The sequence below is a fragment of the Ornithorhynchus anatinus genome, chromosome 3 (assembly GCF_004115215.2).
Source record: "Ornithorhynchus anatinus isolate Pmale09 chromosome 3, mOrnAna1.pri.v4, whole genome shotgun sequence".
Lineage (NCBI taxonomy): Eukaryota > Metazoa > Chordata > Mammalia > Monotremata > Ornithorhynchidae > Ornithorhynchus > Ornithorhynchus anatinus.
The window spans coordinates 92,101,017-92,120,866 of NC_041730.1; the positions used below are offsets into that span (position 1 = coordinate 92,101,017).

The 19,850-nt window shown below is 46.6% G+C and overlaps 1 protein-coding gene across 4 annotated transcripts in view; it reads left to right on the plus strand.

The window, feature by feature from the left end:
- Positions 1-19,850, plus strand: part of RICTOR (RPTOR independent companion of MTOR complex 2) — a 122,477-nt gene that overhangs the window by 39,849 nt on the left and 62,778 nt on the right. For 2 of the 4 annotated variants that reach the window (XM_029058980.2, XM_007667510.4), the window contains exons 1-4: positions 7,197-7,487; positions 8,332-8,429; positions 17,062-17,126; positions 19,550-19,681. In XM_029058980.2, the coding sequence (XP_028914813.1) occupies positions 7,292-7,487; positions 8,332-8,429; positions 17,062-17,126; positions 19,550-19,681 (491 nt within the window). In that variant the 5' untranslated portion in view covers positions 7,197-7,291. Of the gene's footprint in view, positions 1-950; positions 1,245-7,196; positions 7,488-8,331; positions 8,430-17,061; positions 17,127-19,549; positions 19,682-19,850 lie in introns of those variants that run through there. The other 2 variants (XM_029058983.2, XM_029058982.2) reach the window with 2 other exon arrangements.

Consider the following 19,850-nt stretch of genomic DNA (forward strand, 5'->3'; position numbering starts at 1 on the left):
AGGGTTAAATCAGGTGAGAAGATGCAGGAAACAAAACAGGTCACTTTTCTACAACAAGTGGGAGTGATTCAGGGTGAGGGGTTCTCATTCCTTATCGGGGCAGAACACCTAATGAGTGGACGGTGTACAGTCCGGAGAAGTGAAGGGAGAATTTGAGCAAGCGTTGCTAAAAATTCCAGCTAAAGATGCTGAAATGGCATTTTGCCCTCATGCTGTTACCCTTACAGAAGATCGCTAATGGGCTGAACATCTGGACTGAGGCCTACGCCAAAAAGAATTCTCATTGGATGGACCAGAAGATCTAAGTGACTGTCCGATCGTTTAATACAGGATACCGCCTCAGCTTCCAGGAAGAAGCCAGGGATCTTCTTTTATAGCCAGCCAGGGATAGTTTGGGTAATTCAAGTGGAAATATGAGCTGAAAAGCATTGAATTGTTCAGTTCCTCTTACCACATGACAAATGTGAAAACGACCTGGTTCCTCTGTGGTCTCTAGCTCATCCAAAACCTGGCCCCAACAAGAAATGAGAGTGGAAATTGAGAGCAGTTTGAGATATACTGTAACTACGGCATTGTTTTCCTCTCCCGTTACTAAAATATGATAGTCGAGGAATACGCTGCATATAGTTGGTGGAGAAATTTTGTCTCTCTGACTCTCCCATCTTTCCGAGCGGTGTCTCAAGAGGAGATCTCCAGCTTCTTTTCATAACTTACCCCCTCCACTTCCGACCCCATCCCACTGTACCTTACCGAAACGCTTTCCCCCTTCTTCCCTCCCCGACTACCATCTTCAACCGTTCGCTTTCTACTCCAGCTTCCTCAATATGTGAGCCACAAATAACGGGCCCATTCCCAAGGAAACTTGGGTGTGTTTGTAGATCTATAGGTATATGCAGAAATTAACTTGTGTGTGTATATAAATATATATATATATATGTTTATTGGAGGTTGCGTAATTAGGGACGTGTGAATATCTAATCTGTTCTGACCCCTCTTCTCCCTTTGTCTAAGATTTCTGGTTTAAAAATGGGTGGAGCAACCTTCGATTTCTCCAAAGTTCCTCCACCGCGCATCCGTAAAGTCCAGCTTTCACCAAATGCCATGTGGATCGAAATGGCAATCCTGCGAGTTGAACCCAAGGCTCGCCGAAGAACTTATCTAATGGAGGACTCTTCTGAGGTGCCAGTAAAATGTAGTCTTTAGGATCACAGCTTCCTGACGTTTGGAGGGACTCGGGGCCCAAGGTCTGAATTCCTAAGCCTCAATAGTATTCAATAGTATTCAATAGTATTTATTGAGCGCTTACTATGTGCAGAGCACTGTAGTAAGCGCTTGGAATGTACAAATTGGTAATAGATAGAGACAGCCCCTGCCCTTTGACGGGCCTACAGTCTAATCGGGGGAGACGGACAGACAAGAACGTTGGCAATAAATAGAATCGAGGGGAAGAACATCTCATTAAAACAAAGCAAATAAATAGAATCAGGGTGATGTACATCTCATGAACAAAATAAATAGGCTGATGAAGATATATACAGTTGAGCGGACGAGTACAGTGCTGAGGGGATGGGAAGGGACGGGGAGGAGCGGAGGGAAAAGGGGGAGAAGAGGGTTTAGCTGCAGAGAGGTGGGGGGGGGGGGGTAGAGGGAGCAGAAGGAAAAGGGGAGCTCAGCCTGGGAAGGCCTCTTGAAGGAGGTGAGCTTTAAGTAGGGTTTTGAAGAGGGGAAGAGAATTAGTTTGGCGGAGGTGAGGAGGGAGGGCGTTCCAGGTCCGCGGGAGGACCTGGCCCAGAGCCCATGTTTCAGTTAATGGGTCTTTCTTTAGGACTAATGTCGGACTCTCTCCTCCAAATCAACGCCTTACCGTAGCAGGAGAGTTTGCAGTTGCCACTGAAGCTTAGAGCTACCCCTGAGAGATAGTCTCTCGTCAGGGTTACCCACAGTGGAAAGGCCTAAGCCGAAGCGAGACAAAAGTCGACTCGCCTGTGCTGGGCAACGGCGGCATGGGAAAGAGTCATAGGCGGATGGTCAAGTGACCAAAATGTTGATCCAAGACAGTGGCTGAGACTCAAGTTTTTACTGCCCGGACGACGGTGTCAATAAACCACTTGCATATATATTTTTTTTTTTTAACCAAGAAAACTATGCCTGTAAATCCATAAAGTCACTCCGAGTCAGAAACGACGGCATTTGACGACGAATGTCAGAATTTAGTTAGGTAGCAAGTTCTGGGATTGGGATTAGTGTCAACCTGGAGCGGGAGGCAGCCTGGCCTAGTGGGTCAAGCACAGGCCTGGGAGCCGGAGGCCTGGGTTCTAATCCCGGTTCCCGCCGTTTACCTGTTGTGCAACCTAGGGCAAGACACTTTGCTTCTTGGTGCATCAGTTTGCTGAACTACAAAATGGAGATTCGGTCCTTCAGTCCTACCTATATTGTGAGCCCCATGTGAAACAGGGACTGTATCCAGCTTGATTAATTTGTATGTACCCCGGTGTTTAGAACATTGCTTGACACAAAGTTAAGAGCTTAACAAATATCATTAAAAGTAATGAAGGTAATAATAATAGTGTAGCTAGCTAGGAACTTCCTGAAAAGAATATATTCATACGACTTCAGTTTTTTATTGCTTTCGTTCGTTCGGCCGTATTTATTGAGCGCTTACTGTGTGCAGAGCACTGTACCGAGCGCTTGGGAAGTACAGTTCAGCAACGGAGACGATGGTGATCCACAACCGATGTCCCCGAGGCTACATTTTATCCGTGCTCCCTCCTACGAGGTTTTAGTAAGGAACCCGCCACACTGAGCCCATGCCGCTTGTATCTCTGGACTTCTTTATTTTCCCACAGCTGCCCCAGTCAGCCTTCCCAATTCCTTTCCTGAAAATTTCTGCCGACAGGAAACACCTGCGGTTTATCTTCGTTAGTCAGGCAGAAGATCCAGTGAAGATCCACTCCCGTGACCTGTCATTGCTCAGCATACTCAAAGCCCGCTGCTCCCTGACATCCTCTTCCTTTGTCTTTCTGGATCTTGTAAGGTTTCTCCATCAGTTTCTGCTAACAGGAAATGCTTGCAGCTCATCTTGGTTAGGCAGAAGATCCACTTCTGCGACCTGTCATTGATTGGCAAAATCAAAGCCCACCGCTCCTTGCCATCTTCTTCCTTCTCCTGGATCTCTAAGGATCCTCCGTCTTGGGAGTCCACCCATGTGGAGCCTGGAACTCCTTATTTTCCCACCCGAACCCTGTCCTTTCCCAACACTGTAGACAGCACCACTATTCTTCCTGTCTCACAAGCCCGTAACCTTGGCGTTACCCTAGACCCCTCTCTCTCATTTAGCCCACATATTCAGTCCGTCACCAAAGCCTGTCATTTCCACCTTCCCAACATCGCTAAAATCTGCCCTTTCCTCTCCATCCAAACCTTTACCACATTAATACAATCAGTCATCCTATCCCGGCTGGATTACTGTATCAGCCTCCTTGCTCACCTCCCAGCCTCCCGTCTCTCCCCATTCCAGTCCATACTTCCCCCTTTCTCCCCCTCAGCTAAGCCCCCTTTTCCCTCTGCTCCTCATCCCCTCCCCTCAGCACTGTGCTCATTTGTGTATATTTTTATTACCCTATTTATTTCGTTAATGAGCTGTACATCCCCTTGATTCTATTTATCGTGATTATGTTGTCTTGTTTCTGTCCGTCTGTCTCCCCCTATTAGACTGTGAGCCCGTCATTGGACAGGGATTGTCTCTATCTGTTGCCGAACTGTGTATTCCAAGCGCTTAGTACAGTGCTCTGCACATAGCGCTCGGTAAATACTATCGAATGAATGAATGAATACTTCCCTCTGGATCCGCCTGGATCATTTTTCTACCAAAACATTTGGGATGTAATCCTGATAACTTAGTAATAGTTATTATCATTATTATGGAATCTGTTAAGTGCGTACTATGCTCTTCGCACTGTACTAAGCTCTGGGGTGGATGCAGGCAGATGGGGTTGGAAGCAGTCTCTGTCCCACGTGGGGCTCGCAGTTTCAGTCCCTGTTTTACAGATGAGGTAACTTGGGCACAGACAAGTGTAGTGACTTTCCCAAGGTCACCCAGCAGACAAGTGGCGAATCCAGGTTCAGAACCCATGACCCTTTGACTCTCAGTCCCGGGCTCTGTCCCCTACGCCACGATGCGTCTTTCCCCATTTCTCAGAAAACGCCAGTGGTTGCCCTCACCTCTGGCTTTAAAGCACTCAATCACCCTGCCCCCTCTTAGCAACGTGGCTCAGTGGAAAGAGCCCGGGTTTGGGAGTCAGAAGTCATGGGTTCGAATCCCAGCTCTGCCACTTGTCAGCTGTTTGTGGGCCAGTGACTTCACTTCTCTGGGCCTCGGTGACCTCATCTGTGAAATGGGGATTAAGACCGTGAGCCTCACGTGGGACAATCTGATGACCCTGTATCTCCCCAAGGGTTTAGAACAGTGCTCTGCACATAGTAAGCGCTTAACAAATACCAACACTATTTCCTCCCCTCGCTGCTCTCCTTCTACACCCCAGCCCACACACTTTGCTTCTCTAATGCTAACCTTCTCACTCTACCTCCGTCTCATCCGTCTCGCCTCCAACCCCTCACCCACATCCTGCTTCTGGCCCGGGACGCTCTCCCTCCTCAAGTCCGACAGACAATTACTCTCCCCCTCTTCGAAGCTTTATTGAGGGCACGTCTCCTCCTGGGAGCCTTCCCTGAGCAGCCTCCCTTCTCCGAGTTGCTCCTCTGTCCATCCCCGCCCGTCCCAGCCCTACGGCACTTGCGTACATATCTGTGATTTATTTATATTAATCTCTGCCTCCCCTCTTCTAGACCGTAAGCTTGTTGTGGGCGGGGAATGTCTCGTTATTGTCGTATCGTACCGTCCCAAGCGATTAGCGCCGTGCTGTGCACAGAGTAAGCACTCAGTAGATACGAGCGAACGAATGAATGAAAATAGCCGAAGGATTGGTCGTATGGTAGAGGGGAGGTAATAATGATAATAATGTTGGTATCGGTTAAGTGCTTACTATCTGCCAAGCACTGTTCTAAGCGCTGGGGGAGATACAAGATAACCAGTTTGTCCCAAGTGGGGTTCAAAGCCTTAATCCCCATTTTACAGCTGGGGTAACTGAAGGCACAGAGAAGTTAAGTGACTTGCCCAGGGTCACACAGCTGGCAAAGTACTGGGAGGCGGTGGATTTGTATTCAGTCGTATTTATTGAGCACTGTACTAAGAGCCTGGAAAGTACAGTTTGGCGACAGATAGAGACAATCCTTACCCAACGACAGGCTCGGAGTCTAGAAGGAGAGACGGATAACAAAACAAAACAAGTAGACAGGGGTCAGATCCAGCAAAATAGATAAATGGAATCATAGAGATATACACAATCATTTGTAATGATAATATTAATGGTATTGAGTTCTTAATGTGTGCCCAAGCGCTGTGCTGCGTGTTGGGGTAGATACAGGATAATCAGATTGGGCAGGGATTGTCCCCCGTTGGGATCCCGATCAGTTGGGGAAGGAGAACAAGTAGCGAATTACCGTTTTACAGATGAGGAATCGGAGGCCCAGAAAAATTAAGCGACTTGCTCGAGGTCATACAGAAGATAAAGTCGAAGAGCGGGGATTGGAACCCAAGTCCTCTGACTCACAGGCCCGGGATGATTTTCCACTAGGCCACGTTGGCTTTCAAGCTCTACCTGTTGCTGTACAGCTAAGTGCCGGGGGTTAGGGTGGCACTCTCGTGGCTCAGTGGAAAGAGCACGGGCTTGGGAGTCGGAGGTCATGGGTTCAAATCCCGACTCAGCCGCTTGTCACCTGTATGACTTCGGGCAAGTCACTTCCCTTCTCTGTGCCTCGGTTACCTCACCTGTAAAATGGGAATTAAGATTGTGAGCCCCACGTGGGACAACCTGATCACCTTGTATCCTCTCCAGCGCTCAGAACAGTGCTTTGCACATAGTAAGCGCTTTAATGCCATTATTACTATTATTATTGTCCCACCCTACCACCCAGACTTCAGAGGAGTGGCTGGACCCGGGGCCACTGTCCTCGCAGGGCTCGACTCCGGGGCTGAGGGGCCAGAGCTTGGAAGGGCGGGGGGGTGTCTGTGTCAGCCCCTGCTCCATCAGTCAAACCACCGATGGTATTTCTTGAGCACACCCTGCGCAGAGCGCTCTACGAAGCACTCGGGAGAGTTAGCAGACACGTTAACCTGCCCGCAACGAGCGGACAGTCTAGAGAGAGACGATAATATAAGTATTTACTCATATTCACGTACGTTACAAGACGCCCCGTGGAGCAAGACGACGATTCCGCAGTCGTCCGGCGCTCGGGACCGTCAAAGCGGCCTCCCCGGAATCTCCGTCTCTTCCTCTCTTCCTTCTCCTCCTCTTTCCGAACCATCCCGGCTCAGCGGCCGCCGCCACCGTCATCTCTCCCGCCGCTGTTGCTGCGTAAATCCCTCACGGCCAGGCCGTGGCCAACCCTGCTGACGTCTGGCCTCCTGAGCGTGGCCGGCACGAGCTGTCATTGTAATTTAAGAGGTCCCTGTGCGTCAGGCCGTAGACACCGTGCCGCTGTAGATAGAAGGTAATCACGGCAGTCTCTGCCCCAGATAAGGCTCGCGGTCTAAGGAGGGAAGAGAAGGTATTTTAGCCCAGTTTTACAAGGGAGGAAACTGAGGCACGGGGAATTTCATGTGGGAATAATTAATTGTATATGGGTGGAGAGGGTGAATTTGGGTGCGCGCGTTGTCCTTTGCGCGTGATGCTGCTGAGCAGAAAACTTTTATCTGTCAGTGCAGATGTGGTTCGTTCATTCGGTAGTATTTATTGAGCGCTTACTGTGTGCGGAGCACGGTACTGAGCGCTTGGAAAGTACAGTTCGCCAACAAATAGAGACAATCCCTGCCCAACAACGGGCTCACGGTCTAGAAGGTTGAAAAGATCAGTGCAGGACACATTGTTTTTCACAGAGTGAACACAGGTTCAGTAGTAGTAATAGTAGTGGTATTTTTTTAAGCATTTACTCTGGGAACAGAACTGAGAAAGAGTATCCGACGGGGAATTAGACCCAGTCCCTGACCCTGAAGACTATAAACTCCCTGTGGGCAGGGAACGTGTCTGCCAACAGCTATAATGTCCTCTCCCAAGTGTCTTCAAGCAGCGCACACACACACTGTACAGCGAAGAAGAACATAAATAAATACAAGACGGAAAGGGCTCAGCAGTTACCGCTGATTGATCAGCAGCGGTGGAGCAATAAAAATTCCATGAGACGAGGACAGGTGCACAGAAAATCAACCAAAAAAGACAGTATCAGAAAAACAGTAGGGTGCAGTCGCTTAGAGGTGTCGAGGTTTGGCCTGTCCGCGTTTTTGAGTCCGGCAGTCAGAGCCACAGTGATCTCCGGGGCTACCGCCGTAGACTTCGTGATGCCGTCACATTTGGGAAGACTTCCTGCCGCCGGTAAGGCCGATCTTCCCGCTGTGGTGGGGCAAGACAGGCTGGAATCGCGGACCCCCGAAGGGGGGACGTGAGGGGCCTGGTGAAGAGTCAGCACGGCGGTCTTGAGGGGGGTGGGAGGCGGAGAGGGCTGAAGGTGCTGCTGATGGTGCGAAGCGGGATATACCCACAAATGCCGTCCCCTGTGGAAAGGTGCTCGCTGTTTTTCTCCGGGCCGCAGTCGATTTTATTTATTTATTTGATTGATTGTTTTGTGGTGTTTCATAATTATGGTATTTAAGTGCTCACTAGGTGCCAGACACTGTACAGAGCGCTGGGGTCGACACAAGCAAATCGGGCTGGACACGGTCCCCGGCCCATGTGCGACTCACAGTCTCAGTCCCCATTTTACCGATGAGGTTGACGACTGACACAGCAGACGAGTGGCGGAGCCGGGATTAGAACCCGTGATCGTCTGACTCCCAGGCCCGTGTCCTATCCACCATGCCATGCCGCTTTTCATTTAAGTGCTTGCTCTTTCCCGGGCACTGGTGTAGATACAAATGAATCAGGTTGGACACAGTCCGTGTCCCACGTGGGTCAGTCTCAATCCCCACTGTACAGATGAGGTAACTGAAGCGCAGAGAAGTCAGTGACTTGTCCAGGGTCTCACAGCAGACACGTGGAGGAGCTGAGATTAGAACCCAGGTCCTCTGACTTCGCGTATATTATACGTATGCTGTATTAATAGCTTACTGATACCATATCAGTGTGGTGAAGTGTGCCCAATTGTGTGGAATTTGGAAAAAAGTCTGAATAAAGTTGGGGGTTTTTTGCCATTTTAAACTAACCGTCTCTTCTTTTACAGAGCCCTATGATAACTTGAGGGAGATTCTTCAAAATGTGGCCAAGTTGCAAGGAGTATCAAATATGAGAAAGCTGGGCCACCTGAATAATTTTACTAAGGTAAGAGGCTTAGAAGACTTGAATTGTCATCAGCAGAATTTTCCAGCCGGTCTTCTCAGTTATTTCTTGAATGCCTCATCTGCTATATATAGCCGGCATTCGGGTTCGGCAGTGACACTGTTGACGGTGAGGTTTTTCTCAGTTTGGTCAAGTGTGGCTGATAAGTTCATCGTGTGACCGACGATCCCTAGCACGTCAGCGTGCCTGGAGAAATTGCCCTCCGCTCCACCCCTGCATTTGCCGTGCGGATTACCATTCCCGTGCCATAGCCGTTTCTCCCTCTCAACGTTATGATCTCGCTTAAGCTCCCGTCCTTAAGATAGTTACTCCATTTCTAACTTTCGTACTCTAAACTGATCCGATAGGGTGTTGTCCTTCAGCCGTCTTGTTTGGGGTTTTGCTCCGGTCCACCCTGTTTCGCCGAACTCTTCTTCGGGTCACTGTAGAGTAGTTACGTAGATATCCTGCCCTCCTTCACTCTTCTCACCCGTCCCACCCATGGAAGGTGTGATGTGATGAGTATCGCTTTGAAGCTCGTGCAGTGACTGTTCGAAGATACGTTAGACCGTAACCGGAGGGGGTCTATTCCTGGTTCTCGGGCTTGCTGTAAGAGCCGTCGGAGGCTGGGTAAGAAAGAGCCAGAGAATACTCGGTATAGAAAGAAGAGACAGTAAAAAAAAAAAAAAAGACAGTCGGTTTAGAAAGAAGGGCCTTGAAACTAAAATGTGCCTGTTATTCGATGGCACCATTTATCCAGCAGAATACACTACTGCGTGTTTAGTAGACATCTGCACGCGTTAAAGGCTCAAGAAATGCGACTGACGTTTTATAACAGATGAGCGAAGAGTAGTATGATACGAAGTGGGTGTTCTGAAGTAAACACCAAGTTTTGAAGCTACTAGATATTTCAGGTTTGTCATAATAAATAAAGTAGGAGAGCGTTACATCCTTTTAACTAACATGCCAGGTCAGAAGGTGGCGAATGTTTAGATTCTCATTGTCTGTGCTATAAATTTTACTCCGTTTTCAGAATTGGCTCTTCCTTGCCCATGATTTTTGCCGTTTCGCCACTTGCATGGCAATTTTTCAATCTTTGCCCGATTGCCTCGTGCTTTAGTAAATAATCACTTCTGCTGTCCTCCATTTTTTTGGTTACATTTGGAATAGGAAGCCGTTTCATAATTAAACGAACATCATTTCCCCCCAAAAGGTGAAATGGTTTTGTGCATGCCCGTGGCTTTGGGCAAAGCATATACGCTACGTTGGGAGTTTGTCGTCCTTCGAGGTTCTTCCGATACTCGGCTGTCTCTTTATAATACTGTCTGGTGCCCAAGTAAAATTCATGTCTCACTAGTGACTTCAGAAGTTTCTGTGCACAGTTCACCAGACTATTGCAAGAATTAGTTATCGAAGTCCCTAAATTCCGAAGGTTTCTACCACTTTAGGGTGTGCTTATTTCCTTACACTGCTGTGGATGGCTACTTGGATTTCACCAATCCTCACGTGTCACTCAATTAATGGTATTCATCGGGCACTTGCTGTGTGCAGAGCACTGTACTGAGTGCTACGAAGAATAGAACATTGAAGTAGGCACGATTCCTGCCCTCGAGCTACAATCTAGTGTTCGAAACTGTGTAATCCAGGGAGACAGGGCAGTAATCTTTAGAAAGCAAAGGATTAAGTATTTTGCTTTTTTATGGTATTGAAATGCTTGCCTACGTATCAAGCACTCTTCTCAGCAGTGGAATGGATCCAAGTTAATCAGATCAGACCCACTCCCTGTCTCACATGGGGCTCACAGTCTATGAAGGAAGGAGAACAGGTATTGAATCCCCATTTTACAGTTGAGGAAACCAAGGCATAGAGAGGTTAAGTAATAACGGTGGTATTTGTTAAGCGCTTACTATGCGCCGAGCACTGTTCCACACACTGGGGTAGATACAAGCTTATCAGGTTGTCCTACATGGGGCTCACGGTCTTCATCCCCATTTTACAGATGAGGTAACTGAGGCCCAGAGAGGTTAAGTGGCTTACCCGAGGTCACACCGCAGACAAGTGGCGGAGCCAGGATTAGAACCCACGTCCTCCGACTCCCAAGCCCAAACTCTTTTCACTAAGCCATGCTGTGACTTGTCCAAGGTCACACAGCAAGTGGCCGAACCGGGAAAAGAACTCAGGTCCTCTGAAGGGCCCCGCTTTTTCTACCAGGTCAGGCAGTTTCCCTTAAAAAGATAATCTTTGTGCAAGGTGTGATCGCTTTGTTCCTTAATATGATTAGTGGAAGAAAAAAAATCCTTATTCTTTCTTTCTCGCTTTCCCTGTCTCCATTCCCCCCCCCCCCCCACTCACCCTCCCTTTCTCTCTTAAAATTACCCCAGTTGTGTTAAAAATGATGATAGCAAGGAAGTTAGGAGGGACATGCTTATCTAACTGAATATTTACTTCATTGTAGTTAAGTAAACAGGAATGGGTAGTTGAGTTTATCTGAAACTTAAATCATTTTATAAAGTTCCATCAAGCGTAATAAAAGGACTTTCACAGCATTCTAGGAAGGGTTTATTTCCACTGTTTGGCACAGAATATAGCCTTAAAAGCTTAAAATGTATCATCTTTTATTTGACAGGATTTTGTTTTCAGAGTCCATTGGTGTTTGACTTGAACCTTGGTTCTGAATTGCGAAACTACTTCAACAACAGATCAGGAAAGGCTGTGCAGTTAGGAGTCATGATGAGAGAATTTTCATTTTTCCAGTGTTTGTTTTCCAGGTTATCATTTGATCGTTAAGGAACAGCACTTTATACCTTTGGCAAAGGAGATCATTTACGCAATGAAAATAATAAAAAAAGTCTTCGAGATAAATGGTTACTCACCTTTAGCTGCATTAAACAAAAAACTTCAGCAACGTACACACGCGGGTTTTAGCGTGAGGAAATAATCGAAATTAGCCACGTTAAGAAGGGGATGGGGGAGAAGTAGGCATTTTAGGTATTATTTTTCCTCCGTTTCTGTAAAAGTCCGTCGTAGGGGAGTTTTCCGTCCCTGACCTGTCTGGTGAAAGTGTCATCTTGGGTAAACTCCAGCCCAAGGCTCCTTTTAAGGTGGGGCCCGATGGAACTGGTGATGTGATCCCATTACCATGTGCGTGTCATACAGCCATGCCTCTGTCCTGACATCACTTCAGCAGATAAAGTACTTTGTGGAACTGACAGCCGAACAGCAGAAGCCAAATTATTTTCTTAAAAACACTCAGTTTTATACTGGGACAGACCTGAAGCATAGGGCAGAGTTGAAAAAGGCTTTAGAGCAACTGTGGCGATTAAGATTCCTAGAAATCTTTTTTCCCGTTTACAGAACAAATGGAAATAGGAAAACGTAGCAGTGCGATAAGGCTTTTGTGGGAAGACTTTGAATGACTCTACCCATCTCTCGCATAGAGAAATGGCTCTCTGTCCGTTTTTACCCAATGGTGGGTTTAGAAGAAGAGTACAGTTTTAAAAGACTTTTTCAACTTTTTTTAATATTAATTTTGAAGAATACAGCGGTTCTTTTCGTAGCATCGGTTTTGACTTTCTTAAAGGAATATTTTTACTAGCATTCAAAGCCCATGTCCCTCTGGTTCTGAAGGCTTGCTTTTATAGCCACCTCTGGGGAATGAAATCAGTTTTGGAAATTTTTTGCTAAGAATCGGCAATACAATGGAAGACTCCACCAGAGTGAGGCTTTTTAACGGTTTCTAATAAGGGATCGGATCTGGGGCAGCAGGAGACTATTTCAAACGGTCACCGTATCGAAGAGTAACTTGAATTTCCGTTGAGCAGAGGTGCAGTGATTCCCGATACTATTTGTACTTCAAGGGAGAATAAATATTTTTCTTTCAGCTTCCGGTATAACGGTGGCTGGTAGTAATTGTCTTCCGCTGAGACTTTTTGTGTGATGATGATGATGGTATCTGTTAGGCGCTTACTATGTACCAAGCACTGTTCTAAGGTCATCAAGGTTATCCCACTTGGGGCTGACCGTCTTAATCCCCATTTTCCAAATGAGGTAACTGAGGCACAGAGAAGTGAAGTGACTTGCCCAAAGTCACACAGTTGATAAGGGCGGAGCCGAGATTAGAACCCACGACCTCTGACTCCGAAGCCCTGGTTTTTTCCACTAAGCCACGCTCCTTCTCAACATGTTAGTGTCAGTATCACTATATTAGTTGTACGAACTGTCTGAGCTGGAGGACTTCATTGACTTTTTGTGCTCACTCTTTTCTTCATGGTGAAGTAATCTTCGTAGGGGCGAATACAACATTCTTGTTTCATAATACCCCTGATGAGGGATCCGTACGTAGACGCAGTCACATTCCCATAACAGCGGATATGTGAGGGTTTTTTTTTATGGTATTTGTTAAGCGCTTACTATGTGCCAGCCACTGTGCTAAGCGCCGGGGTAGATACCTGTTCATCAGGTTGGATACGGTCCCCGTCCCACACGGAGCCCACGGTCTTAATCCCCGGGTTGCAGATGAGAGAACTGAGGCACAGAGAAGTCCACACAGCGGACGAGTTACGGAGCTGGGGTTAGAACGCAGGTCTTTCTGTCAGGCCCATGCTCCATCCACTAGCCCACACTGCTTTTCCAAGGATGACTGTCCTTTTGTGAACAGCCTGTGGAAGATTGTGGTCTATATCGAAACCTATCCTTAGTGTGAGTGGGCTTTTATTATTTTAGGATTAAGCGTGTTGTCAAGAAGAAACAATTCCAGTGAAACAGGAGGTGCTTAAAGCTCTTCTGATACTCTTGATGTGATTCCTAGAATTAAGAGGCTGTCTTTAGCTTCTTCTCTTTTTTTTTTTGTGGTATTTGAGCGCTTACTACGCGTCAAGCACTGCCGTAACCGCTGGAGCACCCCAAGTTAGTCGTATGTATTACGCCTTTACTATGTGCAGAGCACTGTACTAAGCACTTGGGAGAGCACAGTACAGCGATAGACACATTCCTTGCCCATAACAAGCTCACGGTCTAGAGGGGAACAATAATAATAATAATATTGTTGGTATTTGTTAAGCGCTTACTATGTGCAGAGCACTGTTCTAAGCGCTGGGATAGATACAGGGTAATCAGGTTGTCCCACGTGAGGCTCACAGTTAAGCCCCATTTTACAGATGAGGTAACTGAAGCACAGAGAAGTTAATAATAATAATAATAATGTTGGTATTTGTTAAGTGCTCACTATGTGCCGAGCACTGTTCTAAGCGCTGGGGTAGACACAGGGGAATCAGGTTGTCCCACGTGGGGCTCACAGTCTTCATCCCCATTTTACAGATGAGGTAACTGAGGCACAGAGAAGTGAAGTGACTTGCCCACAGTCACACGGCTGACAAGTGGCCGAGCCGGGATTCGAACCCATGACCTCTGACTCCCGAGCCCGGATCTTTCCCCTGAGCCACGCTGCTTCTCCCACGCTTTTGGGAAGACAACACTGTCCCTGTTCCACGTGGAGTTCTCAGTCTAAGAGGGAGAACAGGTTTTAAATCTCCAGTTTATAGTTGAAGAAACTGAGACCCAGAGAAGTTAAGTGATTCGCCCGAGGTCACGCAGCAGGAGACTGTGGGCAAGTGACTTCTCTGTGCCTCAGTTCCCTCATCTGTGAAATGGGGATGGAGACTGTGAGCCTCCCCTAGGACAACCTGATGACCTTGTATCTCCCCCAGCGCTTAGAACGGTGCTCTGCGCAGAGTAAGCGCTTAACAAGTACCAACGTTATTATCTGGCAGAGCTGGGATTAGAACTCAGTTCCTCTGATTCCCGGGCCCGTGTTCTTTCCACTAAAAAGCAAGCTGCTTCTCAAGATAAACCTGAAAAGCACATTAATATGGATGTTCCCTTTCTAGGGAGAGTCTTGGTCAATTTTTGATTCATGTACTTTTATTTTAAGACTAGTTGCTTGCTAATTTTAAAATCCTGAAGTAGTATATTTTGTCTAACTCGTTAGGAACAAAAACTCTCCCTCCGCCACGTCTTACAGTTTTCATGGATTCGGCATGGCTTAGTGGAAGGCGCATCGGGCTGGGAATGGAAAGTGCATGGCTTCTTGAGTCAGGAGATCTGGGTTCTAATCCCAGCTCAGACCCATACCTGCTCTGTACCCTCGGGCAAGTCGTTTAACTTTCTTGTGCCTCGGTTTCCTCATCTGTAAAATGGCAATTCAGTGCTCGTTCTCCTTCCTACTAAGACTGCGAACCCCAGGTGGGCCAGGGGCTGAGTTCAGTCTGATGATCTGGTATCTACCCCAGCGTTTAGGACAGTGCTCGGCACCTCGTAAGCACTTAACAGATGCCACGATGATAATAATTGTTATAATTATCACCGTCGTCCCTCTAGACTGTCAGTTCGCTGCGGACCAGGGAAGGGATCTACCAACTCGGTTATATTGTATTCTCCCAAACGCTTAGTCCAGCGCTCTGCTCTCATTAAGTGCTCAGAAATCCCCTTTGATTGTCGTTCCATCCCAAAATGATTCCCGAAGCTGCCGACCTTGAGACTACCTCCAGCACGCGTCTCTCGGAGCATTCACTGACTTAAGGGCCATAAAGGGAATTAACGGGAGGTGGGGTGGGAGAGTCTCCCCACAGCAAAATTGTGGAGAGATTGCAGCTTCTCCCTAATGATCCGACTTCCCTATTTGCCAGGCAAGGTTTCTAATCCGGTTTTTTGCAGTTGTGACCTCAAATGGTCCTTAATAGCACACCAGGCAATACAGGAACCAAGCCCCGTAGGGAAACTATGGTAACGTTCCTCCTGCTAAGGGAGGATAAACCTAATCCTCCGCTTTGTATCCTCCCCCAGAGCTTAGAACAGTGCTTTGCGCATAGTAAGCTCTTAACAGATGCCATCATCATTATTATTATTAATCTGGAAAGCGGTATTTTCCGGTGTGGTTCCTTTTGTTTCTCTGGGGGGGTGTTTTAATTCTTCATTCTGTTTTCTTTTCCGCCTCTTACCCATAGATATCTCAGAAACTTTCAGCTATCAATCAGTGGTATTTACTGAGTATTTTGCAGAGCACTGTGCTAAATGCTTGGCGGTGTACTTTTTTTTTCATGGCACGCGTCAAGCTCATTCATTCATTCCGTCGTATTTATGGAGCACTTACTGTGTGCAGAGCACTGTACAAGCGCTTGGGAGAATACAGTATAACAATAGACAGACGCGTTCCCTGTGCCCACAACAGGTTATCGTTCTATTTTTGCAGATTCATTTATTTCAGTAACCTGAATACAAGTAGAGGGCAGCGGTAACGTCCGAATTTCTGTATGGCTGGGAAACAGTACATTTTTTTCAGAATGCAGTTCCAGGTGCTCAACGGTTTGAACATCAGCTACGTGGCACACAGTACCGTAATCAACTAGGTCCTAGAACTCAGCCTGTCGGCATCGCGGAAATGCTCACGGGTATCAGTTTTCCAGGGTGAAGTACGCAAGGAGAGGAGGTGACGGTAGAAAAACCCAAACAGTTGCTGTATTTTGAGATTAACTGAGGCTAGGACAAACGCTGGCTTAAGCAAGAAAAGCACCGGGGGGGTAAAATGTAAAACACGGCGAAAAGTAACATCATTTAACGTGACATGGCTGTAGCCTAATGGGAAGCAGAACAGAGGGTGTATCACCTTGACGTGTAGCTGTCAGGAGTGAGACGGCTCTTTTAATAAAGAGGCTTTTTGAAGACGATGGTACCAAAAAGCCAAATCAAAAATGGAGCCGGCCACTTCCCGTCGATGTTTTCCGCACGCACAACCGAGCACACACACACACACATTATAATTATATATATATCTACGAGCGTACTCTCAGAACAAGTAAACTCTACGTTCCCTAGTAACATTATGTAAAATAATTCATATGTGAAATTTCAGTGCTTTTCTTATGATGATTCACAAGTGGCTCAGATCGTTCAGATTAATTTAAAAATATTTCTGCCCTTATTTGCCCAGGCAGTATTAAACTATCGCAGCCAAGAATTTCTGCCGGGCGGCATCTTTTTACGGCTGTGCAGCAGCTAGAGATGCAGCAGTTGTCCCCTTGGCCGAGGCCGTCTCTTGTCATTTTTTCCGGAGGCAAAAAACAAAATCAGACTGTTAATCTTTTGAACTCTCCACCCCGTAAAACGATAGTAGAGGCAGAGGCTCTGACATCCAGGGTAATAATGTGAAATGGTTGGTGCGTGTACCATCACTAGATTTTCTAGGTTCGAAATCATCTTTCATCTTCATATAGCCAAGTATGGACTGTCTTTCAAAACGTGTTGCTTTTATATCGCCGGGCCTTCTGTGGGTCCTCAAGAAATCCTAATTCATTGAACGGGTGGGGAATCTCATCTTCACCTTCGTAGTTAAGTGCAGTGGACAATTTGAGCAGATTTTCTGGCTGTGACTCATTGGTACACCAGATTTAAGTTAATTGTATTTACCGATAGTTGAGCCGTGGTGATGGGTGGAGGCATTTTGATTCACTGAAAAAGAATGAAGAATAAAACTGCGTATGGCGGTATGTTTAAAGATTTCTAGAAAGAAAAGATTAGTACTTTCTTATGTAACATCAAAAAATATAGTAAATTTAAGCAGTGCATTTTTTCTTCTTGGCAGCTTCTGTGTAACATTGGTCACAGTGAAGAAAAACTAGGTTTCAACTATGAAGATATCATAATATGGTGAGTATATGCTATATATAATTGGCCATTTTACCTCCTGAGCTTTTTTCACACCAGTAAGGACAAATTTGATTGGAATGATGCAGTCTCAAAAAACATCACAATCAATGCTGGGAAGTCAGAGGACGTGGGTTCTAATTCCGGCTCTGCCGCTTATCAACTGTATGACTTTGGGCAAATCACTTAACTTCTCTGCGCCTCAGTTACCTTCTCTGTAAAATGGGGATTAAGACTGTGAGCCCCACGAGGAGCAACCCGATGACCTCGCGTCTACCCTAGCGCTTAGAACACTGCTCGGCACATAGTAAGCACTTGACAAACGCCGACATTATTATTAAATACAAAATGCAGAATTTAGTGATACTTTGATTATAATAAATAAAAATATTTAGCTTGACACAGTACTAATGAGTTTCTCCAAGCTCGTTGTTGGGAGGGAGTGTATCTGTTCGTTGTTATACTCTGCACACAGTAAATGCCCAATAAATAAGATCGATTAATAGATTGATTGCATTAGCTGTCTTTCTGCAGTGGAACTTGGTGGGTTGATCCTGCGTTTGTCCCCCCTGTCGCGTGCTAACTTTCGATAGCTATGCAACTTACTTTGTTTTGTTTTTGTCTTTTTTTCCTTCTGTCACATCCTAGAAATGATTAAATGTGGGCTTTTACAGAGTCAGCATCGGCTCTTCTAACGTTAAATCGGATCTGAAACTCATTTTAATTTCAGTATTCATTGAAGAGCAGATCTAAAGTGAATAAAGTGTACTACTGCACCTTCAAATGGGATCTTACCTCACTTGAATTTTGGACCTGTATTCGTGGGCACAGAGAATGCATTTCGTGCCTGATTCCACCAGACTGAGAGTGAATTATTCTCCGACCTATCCCCTTGCCATCTAGTTTTTTTCTGTTTTCTTCTCTGTATTACCCTACTTCGAGTCTGTTTCCCTTCTGTCAAGGTTGGAGATCAGTCAGTGGTATTTATTGAGGGCTTACAATGTGCAGAACACCGTTCTAAGCGCTAGGAGGGAGTACAATGCAAGTGAATTAGGACTTTTTAGCAATCCCCTCTCTGATTCGGCATCTTGACACCCTCCACCCCCAGTTCCCCACCCTCCTCCGCTCCAGGATTGTCTCGTTTTAAAAATCATGGGGACCGCTCCCGCTGTGAGGGGAATGGCCATCCCTCTTTCGCCTTCCTGTTGATCACCACGCCTCCGTGGCTAGAGCCGCACGGGCACGGGCAGAGAGAGGTGGGTGAATGGTGGCGGGGGGCTCCGCCTCCCCTCCGGTCCCATCCCAGTCCTTCCCCGTTGTTTTCGTTGCTTTACGGAGTTGGGCAGGTAGGACGATCAACAGAAAGGGCTGCAGCTGCGGACGTGCTCTTCTAGCAGCTCTGGCTGTTGGTGTATTAAGCTCCCTCCGGACCGTGAGTTCATTGTAAAATGGGAATATGTCTGTTGATTGTGGTATTGTAATAAAAATAATGATACTTGTTAAGTGCTTACTGTGTACCAAGCAGTGTTCTAAGCGCTAGGGTAGATACAAAGTAATCAGGTTGTCCCACGAGGGGCTCACGGTCTCAATCCCCATTTTACAGATGAGGGAACTGAGGCACAGAGAAGTGAAGTGGCTTGCCCCAGGTCACGCAGCAGACAAGTGGCGGAGCCGGGATTAGAACCCACATCCTCTGACTCCCAAGCCCGGGCTCTTTCTACTAAACCACGCTGCTTCTCTCCCAAGCGCTCAGTACGGTGCTCTGCACACAGTAAGCGCTCAATAAATTCGATCGAATGAATGAATGGTGAGTTTAAAACAAAATGTCAGAACAAGGCGGGGAGATGGGGAAGACCGGGGATTCCCAAATTCAAGGAGAAGAAGGTGGGGAGGCCAATCATTCATTCATTCATTCATTCATTCAATAGTATTTATTGAGCGCTTACTATGTGCACAGCACTGTACTAAGAGCTTGGAATGAACAAGTCGGCAACAGATAGAGACGGTCCCTGCCCTTTGACGGGCTCACGGTCTAATCGGGGGAGACGGACAGACGAGAACCGTGGCAATAAATAGAGTCAAGGGGAAGAACATCTCGTAAAAACAGTGGCAACTAAATAGAATCAAGGCGCTGTATATTTCATTAACAAAATAAATACTCCCTCCCCCACCCAGAGTCCCCACCCAAAGACAGGAGCAGGGTGAGGTAAGGAGGGAGCAGGAAGAGAATTTACTTACTGCAATCACAAATAAAGTCGTGGGAGGAATTTAATATTCTGGGGTCAGTCGGCAAGTAACGCAGAATGGGTTCCCAAACCGCCCATACCGTGAGGGTGTCAGGAAATGGGTTTCGTGTGTTATTCGTTGACTCGAAACAAAGACGGTTCAGTGTGTTTTGATTTAATTCCCCGTATTTTTGTTGTTAGTCTGCGGTTGGCTTTATTGAATGAAGCGAAAGAAGTGCGAGCAGCCGGGCTGCGAGCCCTTCGCTATCTCATCAGAGACTCCAGTATTCTGCAGAAGGTGCTAAAATTAAAAGTGGATTATTTGATAGCCAGGTAACTTTGCTTGCTCTGCGTATGTTACTGAAATCACGTATCCTAACGTTTCCATTCGGCTTTATCCGGGGAAGGCATCCCGTTTCGTTGTCGACGAGGGATTCTGCCGTACCGAATTTATAGGAAATTTTAAAATATCCGAATCCCGTGACTGTAAAGAATTTGAAAC